This window comes from Penicillium waksmanii (assembly GCF_028829765.1).
Source record: "Penicillium waksmanii strain IBT 27052 chromosome Unknown utg000001l:1.0-4852451.0:1.0-4856178.0, whole genome shotgun sequence".
Lineage (NCBI taxonomy): Eukaryota > Fungi > Ascomycota > Eurotiomycetes > Eurotiales > Aspergillaceae > Penicillium > Penicillium waksmanii.
This window is the reverse complement of record NW_026643248.1, coordinates 3158040-3179454: the sequence shown is the minus strand read 5'-3', so window position 1 is coordinate 3179454 and position 21415 is coordinate 3158040. Positions and strand designations below refer to the sequence as shown.

The window sequence follows — 21415 nt, the reverse complement described above, 5'->3', positions numbered from 1 at the left end:
ACTTTTGACTCAAGGGATGATACATCACAATCTTGTAATGGACTTTACTAAGGACCAGGCCAGGGAACTGTGACTAGGCAAGATTTCAAATGGTAATTAAAGAGATAGCGATAGATAGATAGCTTCAATCCAATACTATGAATAGTAACAGAGACTGACTGATTCTTGAAATTTCAGGAACAAAGGGATATTCGTCCAAAGTCGTCCCCCCCTGTAATCACGTTGAATCGGGCACGACCCCCTAGTGCGGCGTAGCTGAACGAAGCCCGATCGTCAAGAGATTCATTCGCAAAGTGGGGTAATTACCTCTTCAATGAGACTCACCCTCTTTGGCACAAATCCCGTGACAAATATGTAACAACACCTGGTAACTTCCGTCGTTCACCTGCCTCCCTACATAACCAGTACCAACATCAACTCGGCATCCCCCATCGATCATACCTCTCCACAACAAGCTGCTTCGCAAAATCATGAACTAAGGTTACTCCAATCTGGTGGTTGGGAAGAAGGTCATAGATGATGAGGATCCACCGGTCTAAATACATTACTTGATTGAGCGGAAGGTTTCCCTCAGTAACACACGTAGATGAGTTCTCCACTGGCCGGGGCATGCGTTCAAAATCAACTTGAACGGATAGAACTACGGAGTAGGGCTGACGGATATCTGGTTGTAATCGGACTTGATCAGGGGCCTTGGGAAATTATGGCACACCGACTTTTAGCATGTAGCAAAGCCCTCGGTCCAAGAAAAGATCGGCCACGCATTTCTAGCCATCTTTGCATCTTTTCCTGTGTCTCCGAGATCCTTATAGGCTCATGTTTCCGTTCCCCACCTATGAACAGGCACTAACAAGCACGATTCCAAACCATCTATCCCGATCTTCTGGGTCGATGGGTCAACTTGTGGGGTTCGCATGTTCGTGTGAAATTGAAGGCCCGTTCCCGTCCAGCTTCTACTGTAAGAATCGGTCAAAGAGTAATAACATTGACATAAGAACTGACAATATTGGAGGATGCCATTTTCGCGCTTAGCGCTTCGTGAGGCTGTTCGCTTTCGAGACTTTGACTGGGTAATTTTCTCTTCTTTCACGACATGCCAGCATCGAGATCGTGATTCTGCATATCTGGGCTATTTTCCTGCATATACGGATCATGTACTTCAACACTCTGGAATACTCTGGAATATGATATCATTTATTATCGTCTGGCCTATCATTGTTCTGTCCACTGAAAATCGCTCAACAGGTCAGCCAGCCACACCTTTTAGTTTAGCACTAGACATCCTTGCATTTGCCACCCACTCACTTTTGAAATGCCTCTCTTTGTATAGAATCTTACTGGATATAGAATAAAGTGACATATTTGACTACCTTAAGCTAGAAAATAAGCTTTCATGGGTTCAGTAATTTACAAGGCGCTGTCATATCTATATGTATTAACCGAATCGAAGGGCACCGCCCCGCAAATCCACATCTGATCTACAAAACTATCTGTTCTCAGCTTTACTTATGCTGGGTCAATCTGCGATCCTGAACTTTCTGACTGGGTATAAATGTTTCGTGAAAATCCTGTCCCTGCATATTCATCCTCTTGACACTCTGTCCTACTCCACCTCGAAGGAATTCTTCATACAATATCTGCACGTATCCCTATCATGGCGTCAATTCGTGAAGCTACAGCTCCCTTTAGGCACACTTGGAAGTCTCTGCCTGACAGTTGCGCAAACTTTAGCTGCATCACTGAAAATTGGAATGACTGGTCAGAGCGCAAAACTTACCTTGAGTGTGATGCTCAAGACTTGAATGGCACTTGGAAGAAAAGCAGGTTTTATCTCGATGAAAATGTCAAGGCCGCCAGAGGTGAGTATCCACTATCATTTCTTGAATAAGCTCAACGTTAATTTCGACTAGGTGGCATGGACTATCGTGTCACCCCTAGCTACCGATCGGATACCTTGTCTTCCAATCTCGTATCCCCTCACCCCAAGGTTGCCATGAGGAATGGAAAACTGGATCTGACAGCGCATGGCCAGGGGCCTGACGGCCCAATCTGGCGAACCGTAACGCTCCACGACCTCATGAATGAGGATGGCGTGGTCTTCTCATCTGGTAATTATGATCTTGTCTTGACCTGAATTCATTGATCTAATGTAAACGTAGGCGCGGGGTTGAGCCCAAAGGGACTTGCAGTTCGACTGGCCTGGATAGAAGCGGATAAGGCGAAGAAAGAAGCGGAAGATTTAAAGCGGGACGCAGCAAGAAAGTCGCTAGAACCTCTATTCAGGGAGGAGTGGCTGGTAAGTCTGCAATTGAATGATAATATGAAGCCAGAGGTCTTACTTTCTGATAGGATCGTCAAAACAAGGAAATCAAGGCATTGGAGGAAATGCGTCGTCGTCTACCTGATGGGTTCAAAGATCCCTTCATAGATGACAGAATCAAGGCGATACAAACTGAGATAGCAACAACGGTCCCTTCGATGCCGGAAAGTTGGAGTTCAAAGAAACTTCAACAACTATCTGAAAACGAGGAAAAGGCGAAGAAGGAGGCAGAAAGAAAGGAGATGGAGCTTACTTGGAAAAAATGGAAACAGGTATGTCTGTAATTGCAGAATTATAGTCAGTCACAAGTCTCACCTTATCTATGTTAGTATGTTCTAGCCCGCGACGTCGAGCGGAGCAAGAAGAGTGTGAAGCTTTATGAAAATGATCCACGCAACCTGGACATCATGAAAAGGAACTTGAGGGATTCCGAAGCAAGATTGGCCAAGTTCCCTATGATGACCATGCCTCAAGGTTGGACGCCAGATGAAGAGGAGAAGAGGGACATAGAGAGGATGGAGATGGAGCCTATTTGGAGGGAGAAGAAGCAGGTAAGTCTCTGCAATTGGATGATTATGAAAACTGAAAAGTCTTATTCTATTCTAGAACTATTTTACTTTCAATATCGGGCAGCTCAAGAAAGTCTTGAAGGACTTGGAACAAGGAGGTGGAAATAACACTCGGGAAAGAATTCAAAGGGAGTTAGATGATTTAGAAGAACAGTTCGCAAAGCTCCCTGGGATGAGCATGCCTGACGGTTGGAGGCCAGCGTAAAATCGAAGCTTTAGATTAAGTTGGCTATATGTGTACGCGCTGTTGGGAATTACCCGTAGCTTTCCCCTTCTGAGGCACAGCTTGAGGATCTTCCTGTGCCAAACGATCTTGCAGCATAACCTTCCACTCTAGTTTAGGGGGCGGTTCGGGTGCCTATGAATCTGACTATGTACGCGCCGTTATAAATTAGGCGCCATATGTATCATCTTACAGTAACACAGTCTGGATCTGGTTTTATTCACTGGCCAGAGCGCGTCGGTCCCCTAAGCCTACTTTATTGGCTCTCTCGAGTTCGATCAATCGAATGAAAATCGTCTGCATACGCTGGATGGTACATTTGATGTAAGTTCGCTCGATTGTACCTCGCCTACGCCCCATGGCTCAACACTATCATATATGCCGTATGGGTATGGCCTGAGTGACAACCGTTCCTGGATATCCTATAATGGAGTCAACATCTTATATCTGCCTCCAGAATGTCGACCGGTCTCTTTCTCTCAGTTTACTATATCTGCCACAACACTGGCGATCGCATGCTCATCAGGTCGTGCTATATTTGTCGCATTCTCGTAACAAACTCCTATCCCTCCTCTTTGATCACGGTCGATGTTCCTCGGTCTTGTGTACATACCGTTTTATTTTAGTTCCTCGCAACTGTACACTTGGTATAAGTCCATTTGTACATCCGCCAGTGAACAATCTACTCCAAAAATACAGTATCCTATGACCCTTCCAAAGTTCGCGTGCTGATTTCAGGGATCGATGTTTATTTCTAACGACAGCGGTTCGCCATTGTGATCACTGATCATTGCCCGCAGTTTTCGGATCTCCAAGAAACCACCACCTTCCCGGAAACCATCTTGCCCAGTACCCTGGCGTCCCCCAACGATCAATTGAGAATTATTTCGTCCACTTCGTGAGCAGAGGGGTGAGCAAGGTAAGCGTAGTGAGTATGGAGAACCCTATTTTCCTCCAAAGCGCTAATGATGTCCTTTGAGCATCTCCTAGCGTCTCTTTGCCAATAGCGTCTTAGCTTCTGATGTAGTTCAGATGAATGAATTCAGTTACTATTCGAGAGGGAAAACGTGAGGCTATATATACATTTAGATGATCAAGTTAATTGGAAATCAAATTGATACTTCGTATAGATCCCTCGGGAACTAATTCCGATGGTGCGGCCGGGGCACTAGTCAGGATAATCCAATTAGAGGCGTGCGACTCGGTCGCGCATTTCCCCGTCCGACCCCACATCATCTCAACTTCCAAGGTTCATCTTCTGAGACCTAGCAACTCACGGAAAATGGCGTGGCCACTTCCCCTAGAGATAACTGGCCGTATTGTGTCACTCCTCGAAAACCCTTTGACTCATATAGACACCAAGCTCGGATTGGCTCAATACGCTTCAGTGAATCGCGACTGGCAGCCCATTGTCGAGGAGCGAAGCTGGGCGAAACTCCGCGTCAAGACAGGAACTCCATTGAATCTAGACCAATTCGAAAGATTGACAAAGGATTCACGACGCCAATCATATATTCGGGATATCGAATTGATCGTGGAGCTTGAGCCTTACGATGAAGCTGCCAGAGCTCATTTCGAGACAGAATCTGAGAATGAGCGCAATAATCAGATCTTCTCCGATGCAATCCGCTCAATCCTTCAAATCGTCGCGAAATGGAGATCATCGCAAGGTATCTCGCTCTCCGTCAAAGCTCAGTCCCCTAGTGATCTGGTTGCTAGTCCATATAGACTTAGGCGAATAAAGGCCGCCCGTGCCGAGCGGACTGCAGATATTTTGAACCGCAGATTTGAGAGAAACTACCTTCGACTTGATGCATTTGAGAGCCAGGTAGCACCAGTCAACATTGTGCATACTCTCAAAATAGAGGCGTTAGCTGACAGACGACAAATCGAGGCGACTTCGTGCGCTCGTCTTGCCTCGAAATTCCCTAACCTCCATACGCTCAAGTTGCTGTTGAATGACACCTGCAAACGCGATAAAGATCTAAGAAAACGCAACCGCGACGGTATGCTCTATTTACAGACCAATTGAATATTTTTCACTACATACCATGTTCATTTCCACGGTTTACTAATGGTGTATTTAGGATTCGCTGCTCATATTCACCTTTTACCGCCCAGCATAAAATCCTTCAACTTTCATTTTAATCATGAACCACCTAGGAATCACAACTTCTCCCCAGATGATATCACAGACCAAGGGGTGGATGCTCTCAGCTCGCAACTACATAAGTTCTCTCAACAATTAGAGACACTCAGTATCTACGGAATGACATTTGGAAATGAACTTTTCTGGCCACTGGAATCAAATGATAAATATCCATCATGGCCTGATCTGAAAAGCATCGACATTGAATACATTTCCTCAACACCATCCGGGAAATGGCTCTTTGTTGACCGTTCTGATCGCGATGAGGACGATCAATATGAGTCCACGGATTCAGATCCACATGATGAATTTCCGGAATACGTGAGAACAGTACTCGAAGATCGTAGCGGCAAGCCCTTCCGAGAAGTCAGTGTGCCGGGTCTCTTCAATGAGCTATATATGGCTGTGGGTCAGGCAGCATTGTATATGCCTAAATTAGTGGACCTGCGTATGGAAACAGAGTCGGGAAGAGTCTATCATCGGTTCAAATATTCTACGGAAGGCGATATATGCGCAACATAGTCTGACCGTCTCGGATACCAGCCTGAGGAAAGGGTTCTGAACCTGTGGAAGCAAGTGGCTTCTGAACATACCGGTCAAGATCTCACAGTCAAATTGTGCGATGATTAAGAGGGCACGAACCAGAATATCACCGGTTGCCTTTGGGGATGTTTAAAGGTTGATGATATTGTATTTCAGCTGTAACCATTGAGGCTTTCGTTTTATAAATTTCAAACGGCGATATGAATCGACGAGTTCATGCGATTCTCGTTTCGACACCAATTAAATTTTCCAGGAAATAGAACACTATAAGATGCCTCTTCCTTTGGGCCATTCCCTGAAGCGTACTATATATGATCGATTACCATGATATAGGCTCTAGGCCTCACTGAAAGTTCCCCCTAGTCGAACTTTCGCCATATCGCAGCCAGGCGATCCTATGAATGAAATTATAGAACCCCATTTGACCAGAAACTAAGACGAGACACCAATGCAGTAGGCCTCCTTTGCCCAAAAGCTTTTGTGGAAGAAAATGGTTAGTGACAACTTGAAAAGGCGGAGCAAAGATTAGCGGAAAGGGAAGACTTACTTCTCACAGGCATTGTTGAGGACCGGATTCCACTTGTCTGCAACAAATAATGAGGTTAGCGGTTATCTAAACTGTGTATCCCGGACGTGAGCTGACATAGATCCGCAAGTATGATTTTGTTGCGGTCGGCAAATGTTTGGCAACCATCATCAGTCTGGCAACCATCATCGGTCTGGGCTAAGGCATATGCATTGCAGTTTGATGGGACATTTGCCTGCGTAGGACCTGGTGGTCTGATGCTTGTCCCGGTAGATGTCTGGCTGGCGACTGAAGAAGTTGTTGTTGTGCTGATGGTCGTCCGGGCCTTCACACAATAGGCATCATCAATTTCGAGATCAATGCAATCCGCTGGATGAGAATATCATGGATTAGTCTATTTTCCTGGGGTTCCTTCCTCGTGAAATTATAGAACATACCTCCAATTGCTGGATTCCAGGCGTAGAATTGAGCCTGAGAGATGGAATACTGCTTTGCAATGACTGGACATGTGTCATTTGCCTTGACGACGTATCACTCTTCACAGCCTGCAACCATCCCTGTCTGTGTAGGCCCTGGGGCACCACCAGTGGTTGTTGTAGAGGTAAGGGAAGTGTCGTTGTAGGCCACATCTTCCCATTCAGGCCCCTGGACACAATACTAGTACGGTAAATTAGCAGTCTTGATATTCTCATATCTCTGACCTCTTTCATGGCCACTTTTCAAAACGGTCAATTGACTTCACAACCTCTGTTGGGTAGTGCACTAGCAATATCTAGGAGGTAACTATACCCAGCCTACCAGAAAAGCTTCATGAATCAACCGCTCATTCGAAATCCAATGCAGTGCCATGCTAGAAGCATTGGAGGTCGGTTCTCGTATGGATATACCAGATAACTCTGATTGTGTCAAAACCGCAGTGAACATTCTTAAATCGTCAATCTGCGAGTTTGGACGTGGAGGAGAAATATCTCCCCCACTTGATACGGTAACCTTATCCGTATTTCTTCCCCATTTTTTATTCAAGGCGGTGCTGGCATATCTCAGTGATACCAGGTTATCGGAGGGAATTGAACCGGAATCGTCCATCCAACCTATCAAAATAATACTACGCCAACTAGGAACGCGATGGATGGCTGCAAGTAGGAAACCCACTCTTAGCAAGTTGTGTGCGAACTTCACTGACTCTGATAGAACGATACTTAGAAAAGATAGAAACGGTACAAAGTAAATGTGACTAGTTAGCCTACCACCCTGGCAAGTGTTGTTTAAATTTATGTGAGGCTAGGAGTATCATTTAGCAATTTTTTATTCGGCAATCCATCATTTGTCTATCGGTATAATATAGCTCACTTCCATCCACGAAAGGTCTTCATTCCTTGCGACCCACATAGTGCTTTGCGAGATGAATTCAAAGCAATACTATATCAGATTCGAACATGATTATTCTAAGTACCGAGATAGATCAGTTCGCGTGAGACTGCCACCAGTAAAATTCAGAACATGGTGGCATATCCGACGAGCACCAACCTTAAAGCTCACTCCCATTCCAAACTTGAAGAATATATCATCGGTACGATTTTGACAGAAAAGGGGACATCCTCCCCAATAATTCGCGTAACATCGTCTTGAGATTGTGGCCAGAGGTGCAATACCACATTGAAATCCGGAACGCGAATATTCATGAGTGGACACAAACATAAAGCTAAAATTTCATCGGTGATCCAAAAACTAGCTTCGGGTCGAGGACGCTTACCCTCGACATGATCTAATGTAATCACGAGACGTTGAAGATTTCCCGCAGCTGCGATCTCGGATAGACCTTGGCAAGTACTTTTCCACATCTGAATGAACTTTTCGCTTTGGTTTCCCAAAATAGTGTTACGCCGCATGCGAAAGCCGACATCCATTTTTCTGATCATTGCAAGACGATGGGGCAGCATGACTTTTGGAAGTTCTGGAACCACCCAGGGGTGTTCTATACTCAGTATTCTGTCTGCGTAAAGGGTATTGACGGCTTCGGAGTATCTAATGACTATCAGCGATACGAATATCCGAATCTCCCATGCTCTACAACCAGATCTTTATACTTACATTTGACGGCACGAGCGCAGCAGATTCAGATATCTGGCATGCCAATCATCATTTGGTCCGGGTTCATAGTTCGGACCACGACCAACTAAATTCCAGCATCCATGGTCCCGAAACGGTCGTACTGGACTCGTATAATGACATTGGATTCCAGATATACCGCGACGCTTGCGTACCACATGAAGCACTTGGTCCGGCGGTCCTAGAACATACCCGTATATCATATATCGAATTTCAAGAGGTAGTCGGGCTAAGAAGGGCGACTGTTTCTGATCAAATGTTTGTTGTGCTCTGCGGCCAAGAGAATTTGATGCTTCCTCAGGCAGGGGTAATGTCAAAGCTCGCCTTCGATTGCGTCTCAGGTGGGGGAAGGGACGCTCTGTCTCGGCCCATTCTCGCACCTTATCTGCCCCTTTAAGAGGCAAAAAGCACCCTACGTAGTAGATGAGGTAGACGGGCATGCCGGCAATCATAAGCCATCGTGGTATAGGTATCCGACTAGTCATTCCGGATGAAGACGATAGAATCTGAGAAATTCACGGCAAAAACTGCAACAATCCGGGCCTACTTTCCTTTTGTAATTTTCCCAGGAGATGTGAGCATGAGGCTATGTTGGAGGCTGAATTTAGAGGCGTTATATATGTGTGGTGGGTCAGGCCAGATCGCGCCCGCCTTCACACAGAGCCGCATCGGATCTGCCTTAGATACCCCGACGAATGGTGGTCAGAATTTCATCACCTCTCCCAACTAGAACCAAGTTTGAATAAGAAAAGCCCGTGTTATGATTTCGTACAGTTGTGTATCTAATGTTATCCAAAACCGGAATTTCCTTCAGAATATTTTTGCCTGGACTAGACAAATGTATTGGAACCCCATTCTGGGGGTGTTCCATACCCAAGCCCTAAACGCCTCTCCCCGTTCCCCGACATGATAAACATGCAAATTATTGGACGCCGTAAGATGGAAGCAAATCTCTATAAGAATGACAATACTCGCTAATTCTCTCGATGTGTACCTTGAAATTATTGAATCAAAACATTATTCACTTTGGGGCCGGAGGCGGCGGCGGCGGCTGTTGTTGTCCAACGTCGGACACTCGAGGTCGCTTAGAATCGGTGGGACTCGCAGCCTGAGGGGCGGCAGTTGGATTATTGGCACCGGGTGAAGCGTTGGTAACGTCACTCAGAGGTGGTCGCTTTCCGTTCATATTTTGTGGCGGTACATTCACTCGGTTCATGGCCGCGGCGTTGGGGGTGGCTCGGGTCAATGGTCGAAATGTCGAGGTCGATGGACCTCTGGATAAGGGACTGCCAACTCCGCCCGCGACACCTCCAGGAGCACCGACTCGCCGTTGAAAGTCAGTGGCAGGGTTGACGAAATCTCGGGAGTTGTTGGGTGCAGGAGAGGCATTGGACAGCATCGGCCTAGAGATAGGCACGCTCTTGGTATGATCCACGCCAGCCGTCTTCCGGATGGATGGACTCTCGGCATGGGGATCGAATTGGCTTCCGGGGGCAGGGCCAGCATTGGGGTTATCACGCAGCATGTCTGCTACACGGGCCGAAAAGAATCCCACCGATTGAGTCCCGGTTGGTGGCTGTTGGTCTTGGTTTAATCCTGCCGTAGGTTCCGTTTTTACAGATGGCAGCCCGTTAGGGTTTTGAACATCGGTGCCAGGGGTAGGGAGTACTTGAGGCGGGCCCCCGGGTCTCGAATTTGGCACATTGTTAGGAAGTCCATTCGGGGGCATAGGTCGGCCTTGAGCAGGTATAGCTGAGGGGTTGGGTCGGCCATTTGGGGGCAAGGGTTGTCTGGCGACTTGGTTCCCCGGATTCCACCTCTCTGGCTTCGATGGCGTAACAGTGTTATCAAATCGTCCTGCTGGAGGTCCTCTCGGAGGTTGCGGGCGATTCATAGGGGTTGGCGGCTGCTGTTGAGCTTCTGCTTCTATTATTATCTCGTCGGGATTGCCCGTCGTTCCCACAGCGAAATCAGCTTCATCAAAGAGATCACCTATCGTCGTTAGAAAAAGAGGAAATCGACCAGTATTCTGACACTCACTGCCAAATTCACCATCCCCGTCGAAGCTAGCGCTTGCCACTGCTTTGCTACTCTTAGCAGGTTCAACTGGCCGCGGGGGGGGGCAAAAGGTCATCCTCTGCTACTCGTTTTGCGGGAGGCGCTTGGGGCTTGGGTACAAAATCCCGGTGTCGGTGAAGGTCCTCAATGTCAAATCTGGCCTGTATTGAAGATGAGCTGAACGGCCACCAAGATGATAAATTCAGCCGCTCTTACCGGTGCAGACTTCACTTTAGTGACCTTTGCAAGGTAGTCCTTGTCATAAACACAGTTACCGAGCACGTTTCCGAAGTTTCTAAGTGAACGTTTCAAGGCGTCTGTTGTTGCTTCTTTCTTTGATTTCTCGAAGGCTGCCGCTTTGCCTTTCGCATTCTCGATGTGACCATAACCGATATCCTGGAGATGGTCAGCAAATGATTGCAACGGAATCTTGGGAATCATAAGAGAGGTACACACTTCGTGATACGTTCCATCTTTAAGTGTGACCCTCATAACAACCGACAACCCCATGGTGACCCGACCACTGTTTTGGTTCTCATCAATCTGATTTGTAACGGTTAGCCTCAAAATTCCCGTGCTTGATACAGCAGATACTGCCGTACAAAGTCAATGTCGATCTTCTGGATTGAACTGGACCAGCCATTGAATCCAAAAACCTCATTGGCGAGGTTGATACACTTGTCGGCAGAAAGATAATGTACTTTCTGGCCACCGGCACCTGGTCGATTGGAGATGTATTCTGGGCCCAGCTTCTTGTCCAGTCGCGCTTGAAGGGTAGCAATATCTTGTGCTGTGTACTCGCTCATGCGGCGCTGGGGTTCGTCGAAGGGGTTCGCGGTGGTGGAAGGGGCGTTTGGCATCCCGACGGATGCGGGTCCACCGCGATGTTGGTCGCCAACACTAGGGTCAAATCGATCAGAGGCCGAGTCCATTTGGAAGCGCAAAGAGTACGAATTTGGAATTCAGACTGGGGATTTGGAATTTGGGATTCTCACGCTGGCATATTGGTGTGTTGTGGTGTTGATTTGGGGGAAGTGGAGAGGGCGTGTTCAACGCGTGTGAGAGACGCGGGCCATCGCGATGTCACATGTTGATAAGCGCCTTATCTTTCAGGCAGCCGCGGGATCCCATCTGGGACTGAAGGTGTACTAGGAATTCTGGATTTATGAGTTTACTAATTTGAAAAATACAAGTGTTTATATTGGAAGCTGAATATGCGATGTTCATTTCTCATCCTTGAATAAGCAATATCTATCCCTCAAGGGTCCATCATTACCACATTCTGACTAGACCCTGAATCATTGAACAATAAGGCTTGCGCTGGGCACAAGACCTAATTCCTTTAATGTCTCGCCAAAGAACTCAGAGTTCCAGGTCTTCCTAGGGAAGGTCTGGGTGAAGCTTTGGACTTCGACGCCATCCTCTTGCTTGAGAGCCGCAGCAACCTCGAAAAGGGTTGTCGTAACAGGAAGTCTTTTCATGATGTTTCCTTGAGGAGTTTGGAAACGCAGGCGAGTCTCGTTGTGTTCGGATGCAGGCTTGGAGGTGACGGGACCGGAGGCAGGGGTAGGGACTGAGGCGGGCTGTTGAGGAAGAGCCTTGCCTTCTCGTTCGGCCTTTGCCAGCTCGGCTTTCCGGCGTCTCTCTTCTTTATCCGCCTGGATCTGTGCCTGAACACGCTTCTTGGCATCGATCTCATCCTGCTTATCCTTCTTCTTCTGCGCCGCTTCCTTCAATCTTTCCTTCTTCTCCATGGCCTCCTTCGCGTCTTGGCTTTCTTTTGTGGCCTTCATTCGGATTTGCTGCGGAATTTGTGAGCGAGGCCATACATCTAGGTTCAGGTGTCACTTACTTCGTTTCTCTTGTCGTCAGCCTTGTCCTGCACTGATTGCACGGCTCGCTTGGCAGCGAGTCTCTCTCTCAGTTCCTCTAGCTTCTGCTTCTTCTGGTCCTCGGTCAAGGCCGCGATCTCCTCTGTAGACTCTGAGAAATCGACGTGTTGGGATTTGGATGCATGAAACTCGGCCTGCGCCTGGCTCCGGAACTTTTTGCCACAATCATTGCAGACTAGGCTGCGAGCTTCCTCGCCGGGCTTCAGAGCGGGGCCCTCCTCGTCCTCTGCCTCTTGCGCGGCCTTGATCTCATCCAGCGGTTTGTCTTGGTTTTCCTCGAGCCATTCCAATGCCCCTTGCACTAAGCGATTTATTAACAAAGGCAACCAAGATGAGAATTATCGGTAGAGAGTGACCCACGGTTTCCGGCTTTGGCAACGGCTAGTTGGGCTCGCTCCTGGTCGAAGCCCATCTCAATGAGCTGATCAAGGTCGGAGGCCATGTTTGGTGGGGTACGGCGGATCGACTGCGGGGAACGAGGGTGTGGCAGAGAGATAATCGATAATAATTAAGAAATATCCTATCGATGGATGGGGCGTCAGTCTGAGTGATAGTGCGTCAATCGACAAAGGGCGATGCAAATGTTGTGATGGTGTCGGTGAGTGGGAGCTTAAGAGTTACGGGTGACGTATCGTCGAGCTGCGAAGGCGGCGAGCGATAAGTGCGGGCCCGCGGGAACCTGAGATACTTAAGTACTTAGGGTAACTATAGGTTCAAATATCTGGCTGGGCTTATTTTAATGAATCTTTTAACTTCTTTGAAGTTCTTTCATTAATACGCAGAAAACCCAGTTCAAAATAGTCTACAATGGCCCACTGGCAGATTGCTGATCCATAGTCCTCACACCTGGGTAGCCCTGGAGCATGATAAACTCCGAGTCGATATATAATAGTAATTAACTACTACTAACTACTACTAGTAATACTGATAGAGGCCAACTGAGTTAATATAAAGCTAGTGAGATACAACTGCTAAAGGGAACGATTGGACGAAGCCAGAGATGGAGCAGTTGTTGGAAAGTGAAAATCGCATAAACAAGAACTAAGGCTATGTAACTACTAGAAGACAAACGGCCTTCAACGGACAAGACAAGGAACGTGAGCTAACTAGGTAAGCCACAGGCCACAGTAGTAGTATTTCGGGGTGAGCTTACATTGAGTAACTCACCTATTTAAGCACTAGATGATAGATAGTATAGATCTCAAACCCAATCTGAGGCATACTCGTATCTGCGGCCCCGGCTAGAATGATACTATTAGTTAGTACACCGTTGCGCATGCTGCCAATGAGAGGAGGGAGGAGTAAAACAACAAAGTTGGATTTGCTCATATTTCCTGTTCCTGGCTAGAATGCGATTGTATACCTACTGTAACCTAGTAGGTTAAACCTACTAGGTATGGCTAGTCTATTCACCATCAAGAGTATATTATACCCACTCAAGTATACTACACATGTTCTCGTTGAGAGCGTGAAACCCCACTGTGGAGGTTCACATGCAGTGATAAGAGACTCACCACCGAGGCTGCCTCCGAAGAACTTCAGACGATTACCGAAATAGTTCTCGCCCACCCGGCACTCTAGACTTCTCCATTAAATCTTCCCAGAGTGCCAGACCAGTTACCCACTGGCAGTTACCAAGTCGTGACCAGCACCGTGACATCACCTGATCCGCTGAGTCAGCCAGCAACCCGCGCCTCAGGAGTTGATTATTGTCCACTCTTGGAACTCCCTTGACACGATAACCACGCCTTTACTCACCTCACACCTCTCTTTCGCAATCGCATCTCTGTCGCGGGATCCTAAGCCACCGCCGAATACACATACCCCTCGCCCTACTCCTAACTCGCGCTTACGATTACCATGTCTGTCGAAATTGACCCCCCCCGAGCTGAGTTTCAAACGTAAGTGCCTCGACCTCGGCCACACGGTCCAGACCTCGAACGACCTCGAAAACTGATTCTCGAGGATAAACAGGCCCCTTCAACCAGGAAGTATGCCAGATTCTGCGTTTGCGCAACGCCGGTCAGGACTCGGTTGTCTTCAAGGTACGCCCACGTTTCCTTCCCCTCGGCATTTGTCAGGCACGAACACAGCTGATTCCGTCTCTTTCCCGCCCTCTAGGTTAAAACCACTGCCCCCAAGCAGTACGTACCCTTCCTATATCGACCGCGCGATTTTGGTACAGTCTTCAATATCTAACTTTCTTTTAGCTACTGTGTGCGCCCTAATTCCGGCCGTATCGAGCCTGGCCGGGCCGTCGAGGTCCAAGGTTCGTTCCCCTCCCAATTGCCGATATCTGTGAACCAAAACTGATGGGGTTGAATAGTTCTGTTGCAGGCTCTGAAGGATGAGCCCGCCACAGACGCGAAGTGCAAGGACAAGTTCCTGGTCCAGTCCGTGGCTGTTTCGCCTGACATGGAACACGCCAATGTGACCTCAATTGTATGTCGTTTGAACAGCCTCGAGATATTCCCCTGATCCTGATACTAACGCCCATTTCCACAGTTTGAAAGATCCCCCAAGTCCGCCATGGTGGAGCGCAAGATTCGTGTGATGTGGCTCGCTGCGGATGCTACTCTGCCGGAATCAAAGGGTAACGACTCGGTATGTTTTGCTGCGGGCCTACCGACATATCACGCACAAAGCTTACCTCTATACAGGTCCTGGACGAAGAGCCTCCTTCTTACAACTCCCCCGGTGGAAATTTCGAAACGCCTGCTCCTGCCGCCAAAAAGACCGAGCAACTGTCCCCCGTCCCCGCCCCCGATTTCTCCGAGAAGCCCAAGTCCGAGTCCCCCCCAGCCCTCCGAACCCGCCACTGCATTTTCGAACGCCAAGGCTGCCGTGGCCAGCGTACTTCCTTCGAGTGATGAATTGAAGGCGCAGCTTGCAGAGGCCAACGCGCAGATCCAACGGCTGAAGGACCGACTGGCGGACCAGGGTCTGCGACAGCGCAAGACTGGCGGCGATGCCAAGGCAGCTCCAGCGGCCATGCAACAATCGCACCAACAAACCGAGTCCGGCGTACCAGTGCAGATGGTTGCTGGGCTTTGCCTAATCAGTTTCCTGATCGCCTACTTCTTCTTCTAACCGCGCTTGTGTGTGACCTATGATCTATTATGTCCTTGATATCCGTGGTGTTCTATCATGCCTCTGATCACGTCTCGACGTTCCTCCCATCTAACCGCGCGTGTCTCTTGAAGAGCCTGCCGCTTTGTTTCCCAGCATCAGCCTTTTTCTTGTGTCTCTTTTACAACCTTCTTCCCCGGTATCCATATTTCCTTTTATTCCACCTCCGTGCTTGGCTCTTGGCTTGCAGCTTTCGTGGCGCTTTGTCCCCCGTTCTTTTTCTCTTTCTCTCTTCTCTTACTTCCTCACCCTTTTCCTTGTCTTGTCTAATATCATGTTACGATGAACGGACTCAGCGTCTTCGACTCTTTTGTGTGATAAACGATGATCGAGCCCTCGCGAGATAACCAATGTGCTTGCTTCCTGTCGGATAATAAATGACGTGCTCCTTGATGTTGCTGCAGGTGGTTGTTTCTCTGAGGGTCTTTGAAAGTTGAGCGTTGTGTTTTTATTGCCAAATCTATCCATATCCCCAAGCAACTCGCCTTTCTTCCGTAGAAGCCAGTGCAAATGCACCCTTGGAAATAATGGAGTAATACAATGTCGAAAAAACTGCTACTAGCAGGCCGAAAGAGAGAAATATTCTTTTTGTCCCAATTGATCACAGACATTCAGTATCAAATACTGACACCATACAATCGAAAGTAGTCATAACACAAGCAGTAACCTCCCAAAACGCTGACAGCGGGAAAAAAAAAGAAGACACGAAAACGAATACCTAGTCTAGTCTAACACTGAATCTCACTCTCTTTCCACCCATCACCTTCCTCGCCGGCCGGACCCGCCGACGCAGCAGAGATACCCTCCCCTCCACGCCCAGTAGGCGCATTCTTACCAGTATTCCCACCACCACCGCCGACAACACGTCCGCCCTGCGCACGCTTAACCCGACACCAAGGTCCAACATCACTATCCAGAATGAACGTCCAAATCACCCAAACCCAGCTCCGGTGGCAAGGAAGCGGCTCGTAGAACTCCTTTGCAATATCATGCAACTTGTGCAATCGGGTCCAGGGAATAGCAGGGAAATCATGATGCTCATTATGCAGACCGACGTTGTAGGTGAAGAAATTCAGCGGGCCGTAGTAAGAGTACGTCTCTGGTGGAGCGAGACCGTCTAGAACGGAGGGGCCTTCTGTTTTGGCCGCCGGCTTGAACTTGAGTTCGAGCAGGGACTCTGTGCCGCCGGTCTTGACGTTCGAGAAGAAGTAGTGTTCGGCGATGAAGTGGCCCGCGCAAGGGTGGAGGGACCCGGCGAGGAAGGAGCTTGCGATGAAGTAGTAGAATGGTTGGAGGGAGCCGGCGAATTGGGTTAGGAAGTAGTCGAAGCTAAGCTGGACGGCGAGGTTAAGGAGGTGGATTGAGGTGAATGGCGGGCTGTAGATGAACATGGGTCGGACGGCGTAGAAGAGGATTTGGAAAGTGCAGAAGAATGTCTTGCCCAGTAGGGAGTCTAGGAAGAAGGCCTCCACTGCGGTGGGGAGGTCGGTGTCTAGACCTGTCACGCCGAGGGATTTGTGGTGGGTGAGGTGGTAGGGCTGCCAGTGAGAGACGATGTTAGTTGAGGGGGTCAATTGCCTTTTGTTGGCCAATATACGTGTGGCGGAGTGGACACGGTTGGCTTCTTCGAGCGTGGGAGGAAACGCGGAGACTCACCCTGAACGCAGCACTGTAGGGCAAACCGATGGGGAGGTTTGCGAAGATTGCTAGCAACCGATTTGCTAGCGGCGAGCGGAAGGCTAGATTGTGGGAGATCTCGTGGATTGCCAGGAAGAGGTTTTGGTTGGCGGTGGCTCCGATGAAGTATGCTGTGGCCAGGAACCGCCAGTCGAGGATGGAGGTGTTGCGCAGGAGGTATGCACAGGTGATTTGAGTGGCTACGACGCCAAAAACAACATATTTGGTGAGAGGTTCAGGACCGCAAAGCTTGGTGACCTAAACATGGCGGGAGGTAACCAGGGTTAGCCAATGATCCAGGAACATGGAAGGGGAGTGCCAGGAACAAGGCCCATGGCCCGTAGGAAGAGTCAATTCCTTCGTATATGGCAAATGGGGTGTATGATCGATTCAATGCACAACGCACCTCGGGGTGAGCCTTGATAATTGCTTGTCGTCGAGACCGGTGCGGCTCTTCGGTGTAGGTCCAGAAGAAGTGGTCATCAACGGCGGAGGTTTCGGGGGGCGAGATCCGAGTGGAAGGGGATTCTTTGGATTCCGAGGAAGATGACTTGGCAGCCGACACCCTCAAGTGAGGGGAGGCTGTTTGAACGATAGTCATGGCGATGTTTAGGGGTAGTTGAAGAAAGTCGGCCTGGACGGGAAAAAAGGCGGTCGTTCAAGTTTCTAGTTTCCACGTGGGGCGACACGGGCGACTTGCGTGGTCTGATGCCAGTGGGCTTGGCGGGATTACATGGGTTGGTAAGGCCTTTCCTAGTTGTTATGATGGTACTCTCGAGTTGACAGAATATTTAGAAGAAAGTTGTGATTGTGTCTGTTGCTCTTAAATATCCCTTCCCATACTATAATACGCTACCTGCTAACAACGATCGGTGGTTACAACCATGTACTACCACTACTATCAACCCATCCCCACATTTAGTTACATGCAATGTTTATTAATACAACCGAGCGAGTGGATTACTGGGATCGTCAGGGTCAATTGTGTTGCCTTCTGCGGCTAATTCATGAAAATTTTCAAAGGAATTGCTTGTTTTTATTGCTAATGGATTTTAGTAGTCGTCACCGCGGCTAATGACCTCCTTCACATTGGGACGGAGTAGGATAGTCTAGTTCAAGGTTAATCAACAAATCGCAACGAATAGAAGTGAAGACGGGGAAAGATCTCACATGTTCAAATTGAGCGGTGTATGAGCCCTTAACGTCACAAAGGGGCGGGTAGTCCTGGACAATTCCAGCCTGCACCAGGTTGTTCAACTACATAAAGTTAGTGTCTATAAAGTACAATCCGCCAATTCAAGTTGAACTTACCCCAAGGAGATACTTATCCTGACCAAGACGGTCAAGATAACGACGGCACCAAGGCAAAGTACCGAAGTTCTTGTTAATGACACTCAACAAATTCTTAGCGGACGAGAGACGTAGAGGGACGTTGGGTGCGTCAGGAGTAAGCGCGTAGTGGGAGCACTCCATATCCTCCCGGACGTAACCCTTTCCGGTACTACCGAAAGTCTCAATGGCGAAGGTTTCACCCTCCTCCATCTTGGTCTGGTCGTTGCTGCTCTTGACAATGGGCACACTCTTGCCACCGTGGATGACGTGCTGCTCAATGTTATGACCGTTGAGATTGCGAATACACTTAACGGGGTGCATTTGACCGTTGAGCTCAACTTCGTAGCTCTCCATGGCCTCTTGAATGGCAGCACCTATATCGCTCATGCGGACATCGATTCCAGCTTCCTATAATAAGTTTTTGTTAGCTCGATTCTAATGATACTCTTCTGCCCAGCACAAAACCTACCCGAATACCAGTGTTGGTGGCGTCCTTGACAGCTGCCAGAAGCGGGTCGTAGACCGGGTCAAATGTCATGGTAAAGGCACTGTCCACAATGCGACCGTTGAGCTGAGCACCGAAATCGACCTTCATCACATCTCCCTCATTCAGAACCATCTTGTTACCGGCGTTGGGGGTGTAGTGAGCGGCGCAGTGATTGATGCTGAGACCGCAAGGGAAACCCATGCCACCCTTGAGGTTGTCGCCTTCTTCCAGGCCTTGGTGGCCAGTCAAAGCACGCACAGAGTCTTCAATTCCTTCCGCGATCTCGGTGAGGGTCTGACCAGGTCGGATGTTCTTCTGCGCATATTGACGGACTTGACGGTGAATTTCGGCACCTTGACGGTACTCGTTCAGGAAGTCGTTGTTCATGCGGTCGAGGTAGCGCTTCTCTTCGTTGGTGGTACGGTAGGCATTGTCGTTCAGGTACTCGCAGATCTCACCCTCGGGGTATTGGTTATTGGGGAAGAGATTTGAGACGGGGACGCGAGGAGGCTCGCTCTGAACCTTGGCGCCACCCTTCTTCTTCTTCTTGGACTTGCGCTTCTTCTTCTTTTTCGCGGCTGGAATGCGAGACTGTCAGTTGCCTGGTTCTACTGTACTGTACTTTGGTGTATCGAAATGCGGGATAGGCCTAGGGTAGGATAACACAGAAGGGAAAATGGCGAAGAAAGAGACCACTCACCTCCAGAAGCGCCAGCATCTGCGGCACCCTCGCCTTCCTCTTGGTCGTCATCAGAATCGTCCTCCGCCTCGGCCGGGGTGGCCTGGCTAGCCGCGGGGGTCTCGGCCTTGGCACCGTTTTGACCATTCACTAGGGTCTGGTCAGTTCAGGTCGCACGAAGAGAGAAAAGGAAAAACCCACGGTCCAGACCTTGGAGCTTGTCTGTCGCCTGAGCTGCCATGGTGGGGTATGGGAAGATCACAGGTGGAGTGGAAGGAAGAAGAGGGGAGAAATGGGATGGCAATGGCTCGGAAGTCGGGGAAAGATTTTTGCTGATAAGATAAGGTAGTGGCGGCCCTGGGCGGCTATTGTGGGGGTCGATCTATAAAAACCCTGACCTTACATGACGAGGACTTTTCTTCCCTTTGTTCTCTATCCAATCAGTTTCCTGAAGGACACGGGAGACACACTTGTAAAATATGCTGAATTTACGTGGATCAGTATGAACATCTTTCCATTCGATTACGGTGAGAACTCTCACCACCTTAGCAGTTTGCCAGACAACCGGACTACTATGGTTATTATTTTAAAACATTGAATGCTTATGCAAGTTAAAGTTGGCTTTATCTAATGCTATAGGCTGTACCTAGGTAAGAGCCCACTTCATTGGCCAATGTAGATACTTTAAATACAAATAACTAAATGAATTTCAACGCATTTCAATGACAGTACTTATGATCACATCGCTTTCGAGGAAGCACCCTGTTGAGACCTCCAGGGCTGAGGGTTCAGAAATATATAGGCCGACGGAAAAGAGAACCATCCTGCCCCCGCGATTCAAGGGAATAACAACAGTACTTGCGCTCCGATAGATTCCCGGTATATTCTGTGCCTGAACTTGAAGTAGCTACATAGAGATGTCTATGAGAGACCTTGGGATGTCATAGAGGCTTTGGTGCTGATGCCTTCTTGTCCGTGGACTACTAGTAATATTCTTTTGCTAGGGTATTATCTCTTTGCCTATTTCGTGGATCGTCCTTTTGGAGGAATATTTTGACAATAGTGTAGACCTTTAATATATCTAGTATCTACTATTTACTAGTTAAGAGATTGTTACATAGATTTTTATTTTTATCTAGAAATTTACGATTCCTTTCTCTGAGTTTACGGCTCTATGTGCCATCATCTTCTTCTGATTTCATTCGTTGGACTTTCATCCAGATATTTACTTTGTTTGAGTTTCATCTACAGGTATCGACGGTGAAAACGATTAAGATAAAATTATCGTGAGGCTCGCGACTATCGAGCTTTCGTCAGGAAGTTTACTTTTAGGACTCGCACTGTGATGCTTTTGAAAACCGAAGATAGCGCGGTGAAAAAGAAATGTGCATTCTTCAAAAACCCCCACCTTATTTTTGACCACACCATCTGTCAGCTATCGGGGGCCAAACCTGGGTGCCAAACCTGCGGGGCCCTAAACAAGTTTGCCACGCGAAGCTCAAAGATACACCTTCCCAGATACCTTTCTCCACAACAGGCACGACATAAATGATATTTGACGGGGGCATACTGCCAACACAACCCCCGAATCGGATTGTCTTGAGCAAAAATGGGCTTTCTTGATCTTCCTAGCGACTTGATTCTACTCCTGACCGTCCACCTGGAATATACGATAACGTGGAGTTGATAGCCGGTCTCTTATGATGGCGACTTGCTTTGCTG

The 21415-nt window shown here is 48.3% G+C and overlaps 8 protein-coding genes across 8 annotated transcripts; 3 read left to right on the top strand and 5 right to left on the bottom strand.

Annotated features, from left to right (window-relative positions):
- Positions 1 to 1654: 1654 nt before the first annotated feature.
- Positions 1655 to 3094, top strand: N7481_001167 (uncharacterized protein; the record flags this gene model as incomplete). The annotated part of the gene is made up of 6 exons (XM_057260386.1): positions 1655 to 1859; positions 1911 to 2108; positions 2160 to 2296; positions 2350 to 2592; positions 2650 to 2871; positions 2927 to 3094. The coding sequence occupies 6 exons, from the start codon at positions 1655 to 1657 to the stop codon at positions 3092 to 3094; spliced, it is 1173 nt and encodes a 390-aa protein (XP_057128218.1).
- A 1300-nt stretch (positions 3095 to 4394) lies between these two features.
- N7481_001166 (uncharacterized protein) lies at positions 4395 to 5783 on the top strand (the record flags this gene model as incomplete). Its single annotated transcript, XM_057260385.1, has 2 exons — positions 4395 to 5118; positions 5200 to 5783. The coding sequence occupies 2 exons, from the start codon at positions 4395 to 4397 to the stop codon at positions 5781 to 5783; spliced, it is 1308 nt and encodes a 435-aa protein (XP_057128217.1).
- Positions 5784 to 6236: 453 nt separating this feature from the next.
- Positions 6237 to 7040, bottom strand: N7481_001165 (LysM peptidoglycan-binding domain-containing protein; the record flags this gene model as incomplete). The annotated part of the gene is made up of 6 exons (XM_057260384.1): positions 6237 to 6279; positions 6352 to 6388; positions 6448 to 6699; positions 6768 to 6830; positions 6912 to 6987; positions 7032 to 7040. The coding sequence occupies 6 exons, from the start codon at positions 7038 to 7040 to the stop codon at positions 6237 to 6239; spliced, it is 480 nt and encodes a 159-aa protein (XP_057128216.1).
- Positions 7041 to 9460: 2420 nt separating this feature from the next.
- On the bottom strand, positions 9461 to 11429 carry N7481_001164 (RAD52 DNA repair protein RADC; the record flags this gene model as incomplete). The annotated part of the gene is made up of 6 exons (XM_057260383.1): positions 9461 to 10431; positions 10480 to 10531; positions 10584 to 10658; positions 10714 to 10893; positions 10954 to 11040; positions 11100 to 11429. 6 exons carry the CDS (start codon positions 11427 to 11429, stop codon positions 9461 to 9463), a joined length of 1695 nt encoding a protein of 564 aa, XP_057128215.1.
- A 366-nt stretch (positions 11430 to 11795) lies between these two features.
- N7481_001163 (UBA and UBX domain-containing protein) lies at positions 11796 to 12831 on the bottom strand (the record flags this gene model as incomplete). The annotated part of the gene is made up of 3 exons (XM_057260382.1): positions 11796 to 12299; positions 12350 to 12690; positions 12750 to 12831. 3 exons carry the CDS (start codon positions 12829 to 12831, stop codon positions 11796 to 11798), a joined length of 927 nt encoding a protein of 308 aa, XP_057128214.1.
- Positions 12832 to 13738: 907 nt separating this feature from the next.
- On the top strand, positions 13739 to 15479 carry N7481_001162 (uncharacterized protein; the record flags this gene model as incomplete). Its single annotated transcript, XM_057260381.1, has 7 exons — positions 13739 to 13765; positions 14074 to 14290; positions 14364 to 14434; positions 14511 to 14533; positions 14600 to 14658; positions 14716 to 14831; positions 14895 to 15479. The coding sequence occupies 7 exons, from the start codon at positions 13739 to 13741 to the stop codon at positions 15477 to 15479; spliced, it is 1098 nt and encodes a 365-aa protein (XP_057128213.1).
- A 767-nt stretch (positions 15480 to 16246) lies between these two features.
- Positions 16247 to 17796, bottom strand: N7481_001161 (sphingolipid delta(4)-desaturase family protein; the record flags this gene model as incomplete). Its single annotated transcript, XM_057260380.1, has 3 exons — positions 16247 to 17056; positions 17175 to 17453; positions 17602 to 17796. The coding sequence occupies 3 exons, from the start codon at positions 17794 to 17796 to the stop codon at positions 16247 to 16249; spliced, it is 1284 nt and encodes a 427-aa protein (XP_057128212.1).
- A 451-nt stretch (positions 17797 to 18247) lies between these two features.
- N7481_001160 (methionine aminopeptidase 2) lies at positions 18248 to 19934 on the bottom strand (the record flags this gene model as incomplete). The annotated part of the gene is made up of 6 exons (XM_057260379.1): positions 18248 to 18304; positions 18366 to 18452; positions 18507 to 18935; positions 18997 to 19592; positions 19715 to 19843; positions 19895 to 19934. 6 exons carry the CDS (start codon positions 19932 to 19934, stop codon positions 18248 to 18250), a joined length of 1338 nt encoding a protein of 445 aa, XP_057128211.1.
- Between the last annotated feature and the right edge of the window lie 1481 nt (positions 19935 to 21415).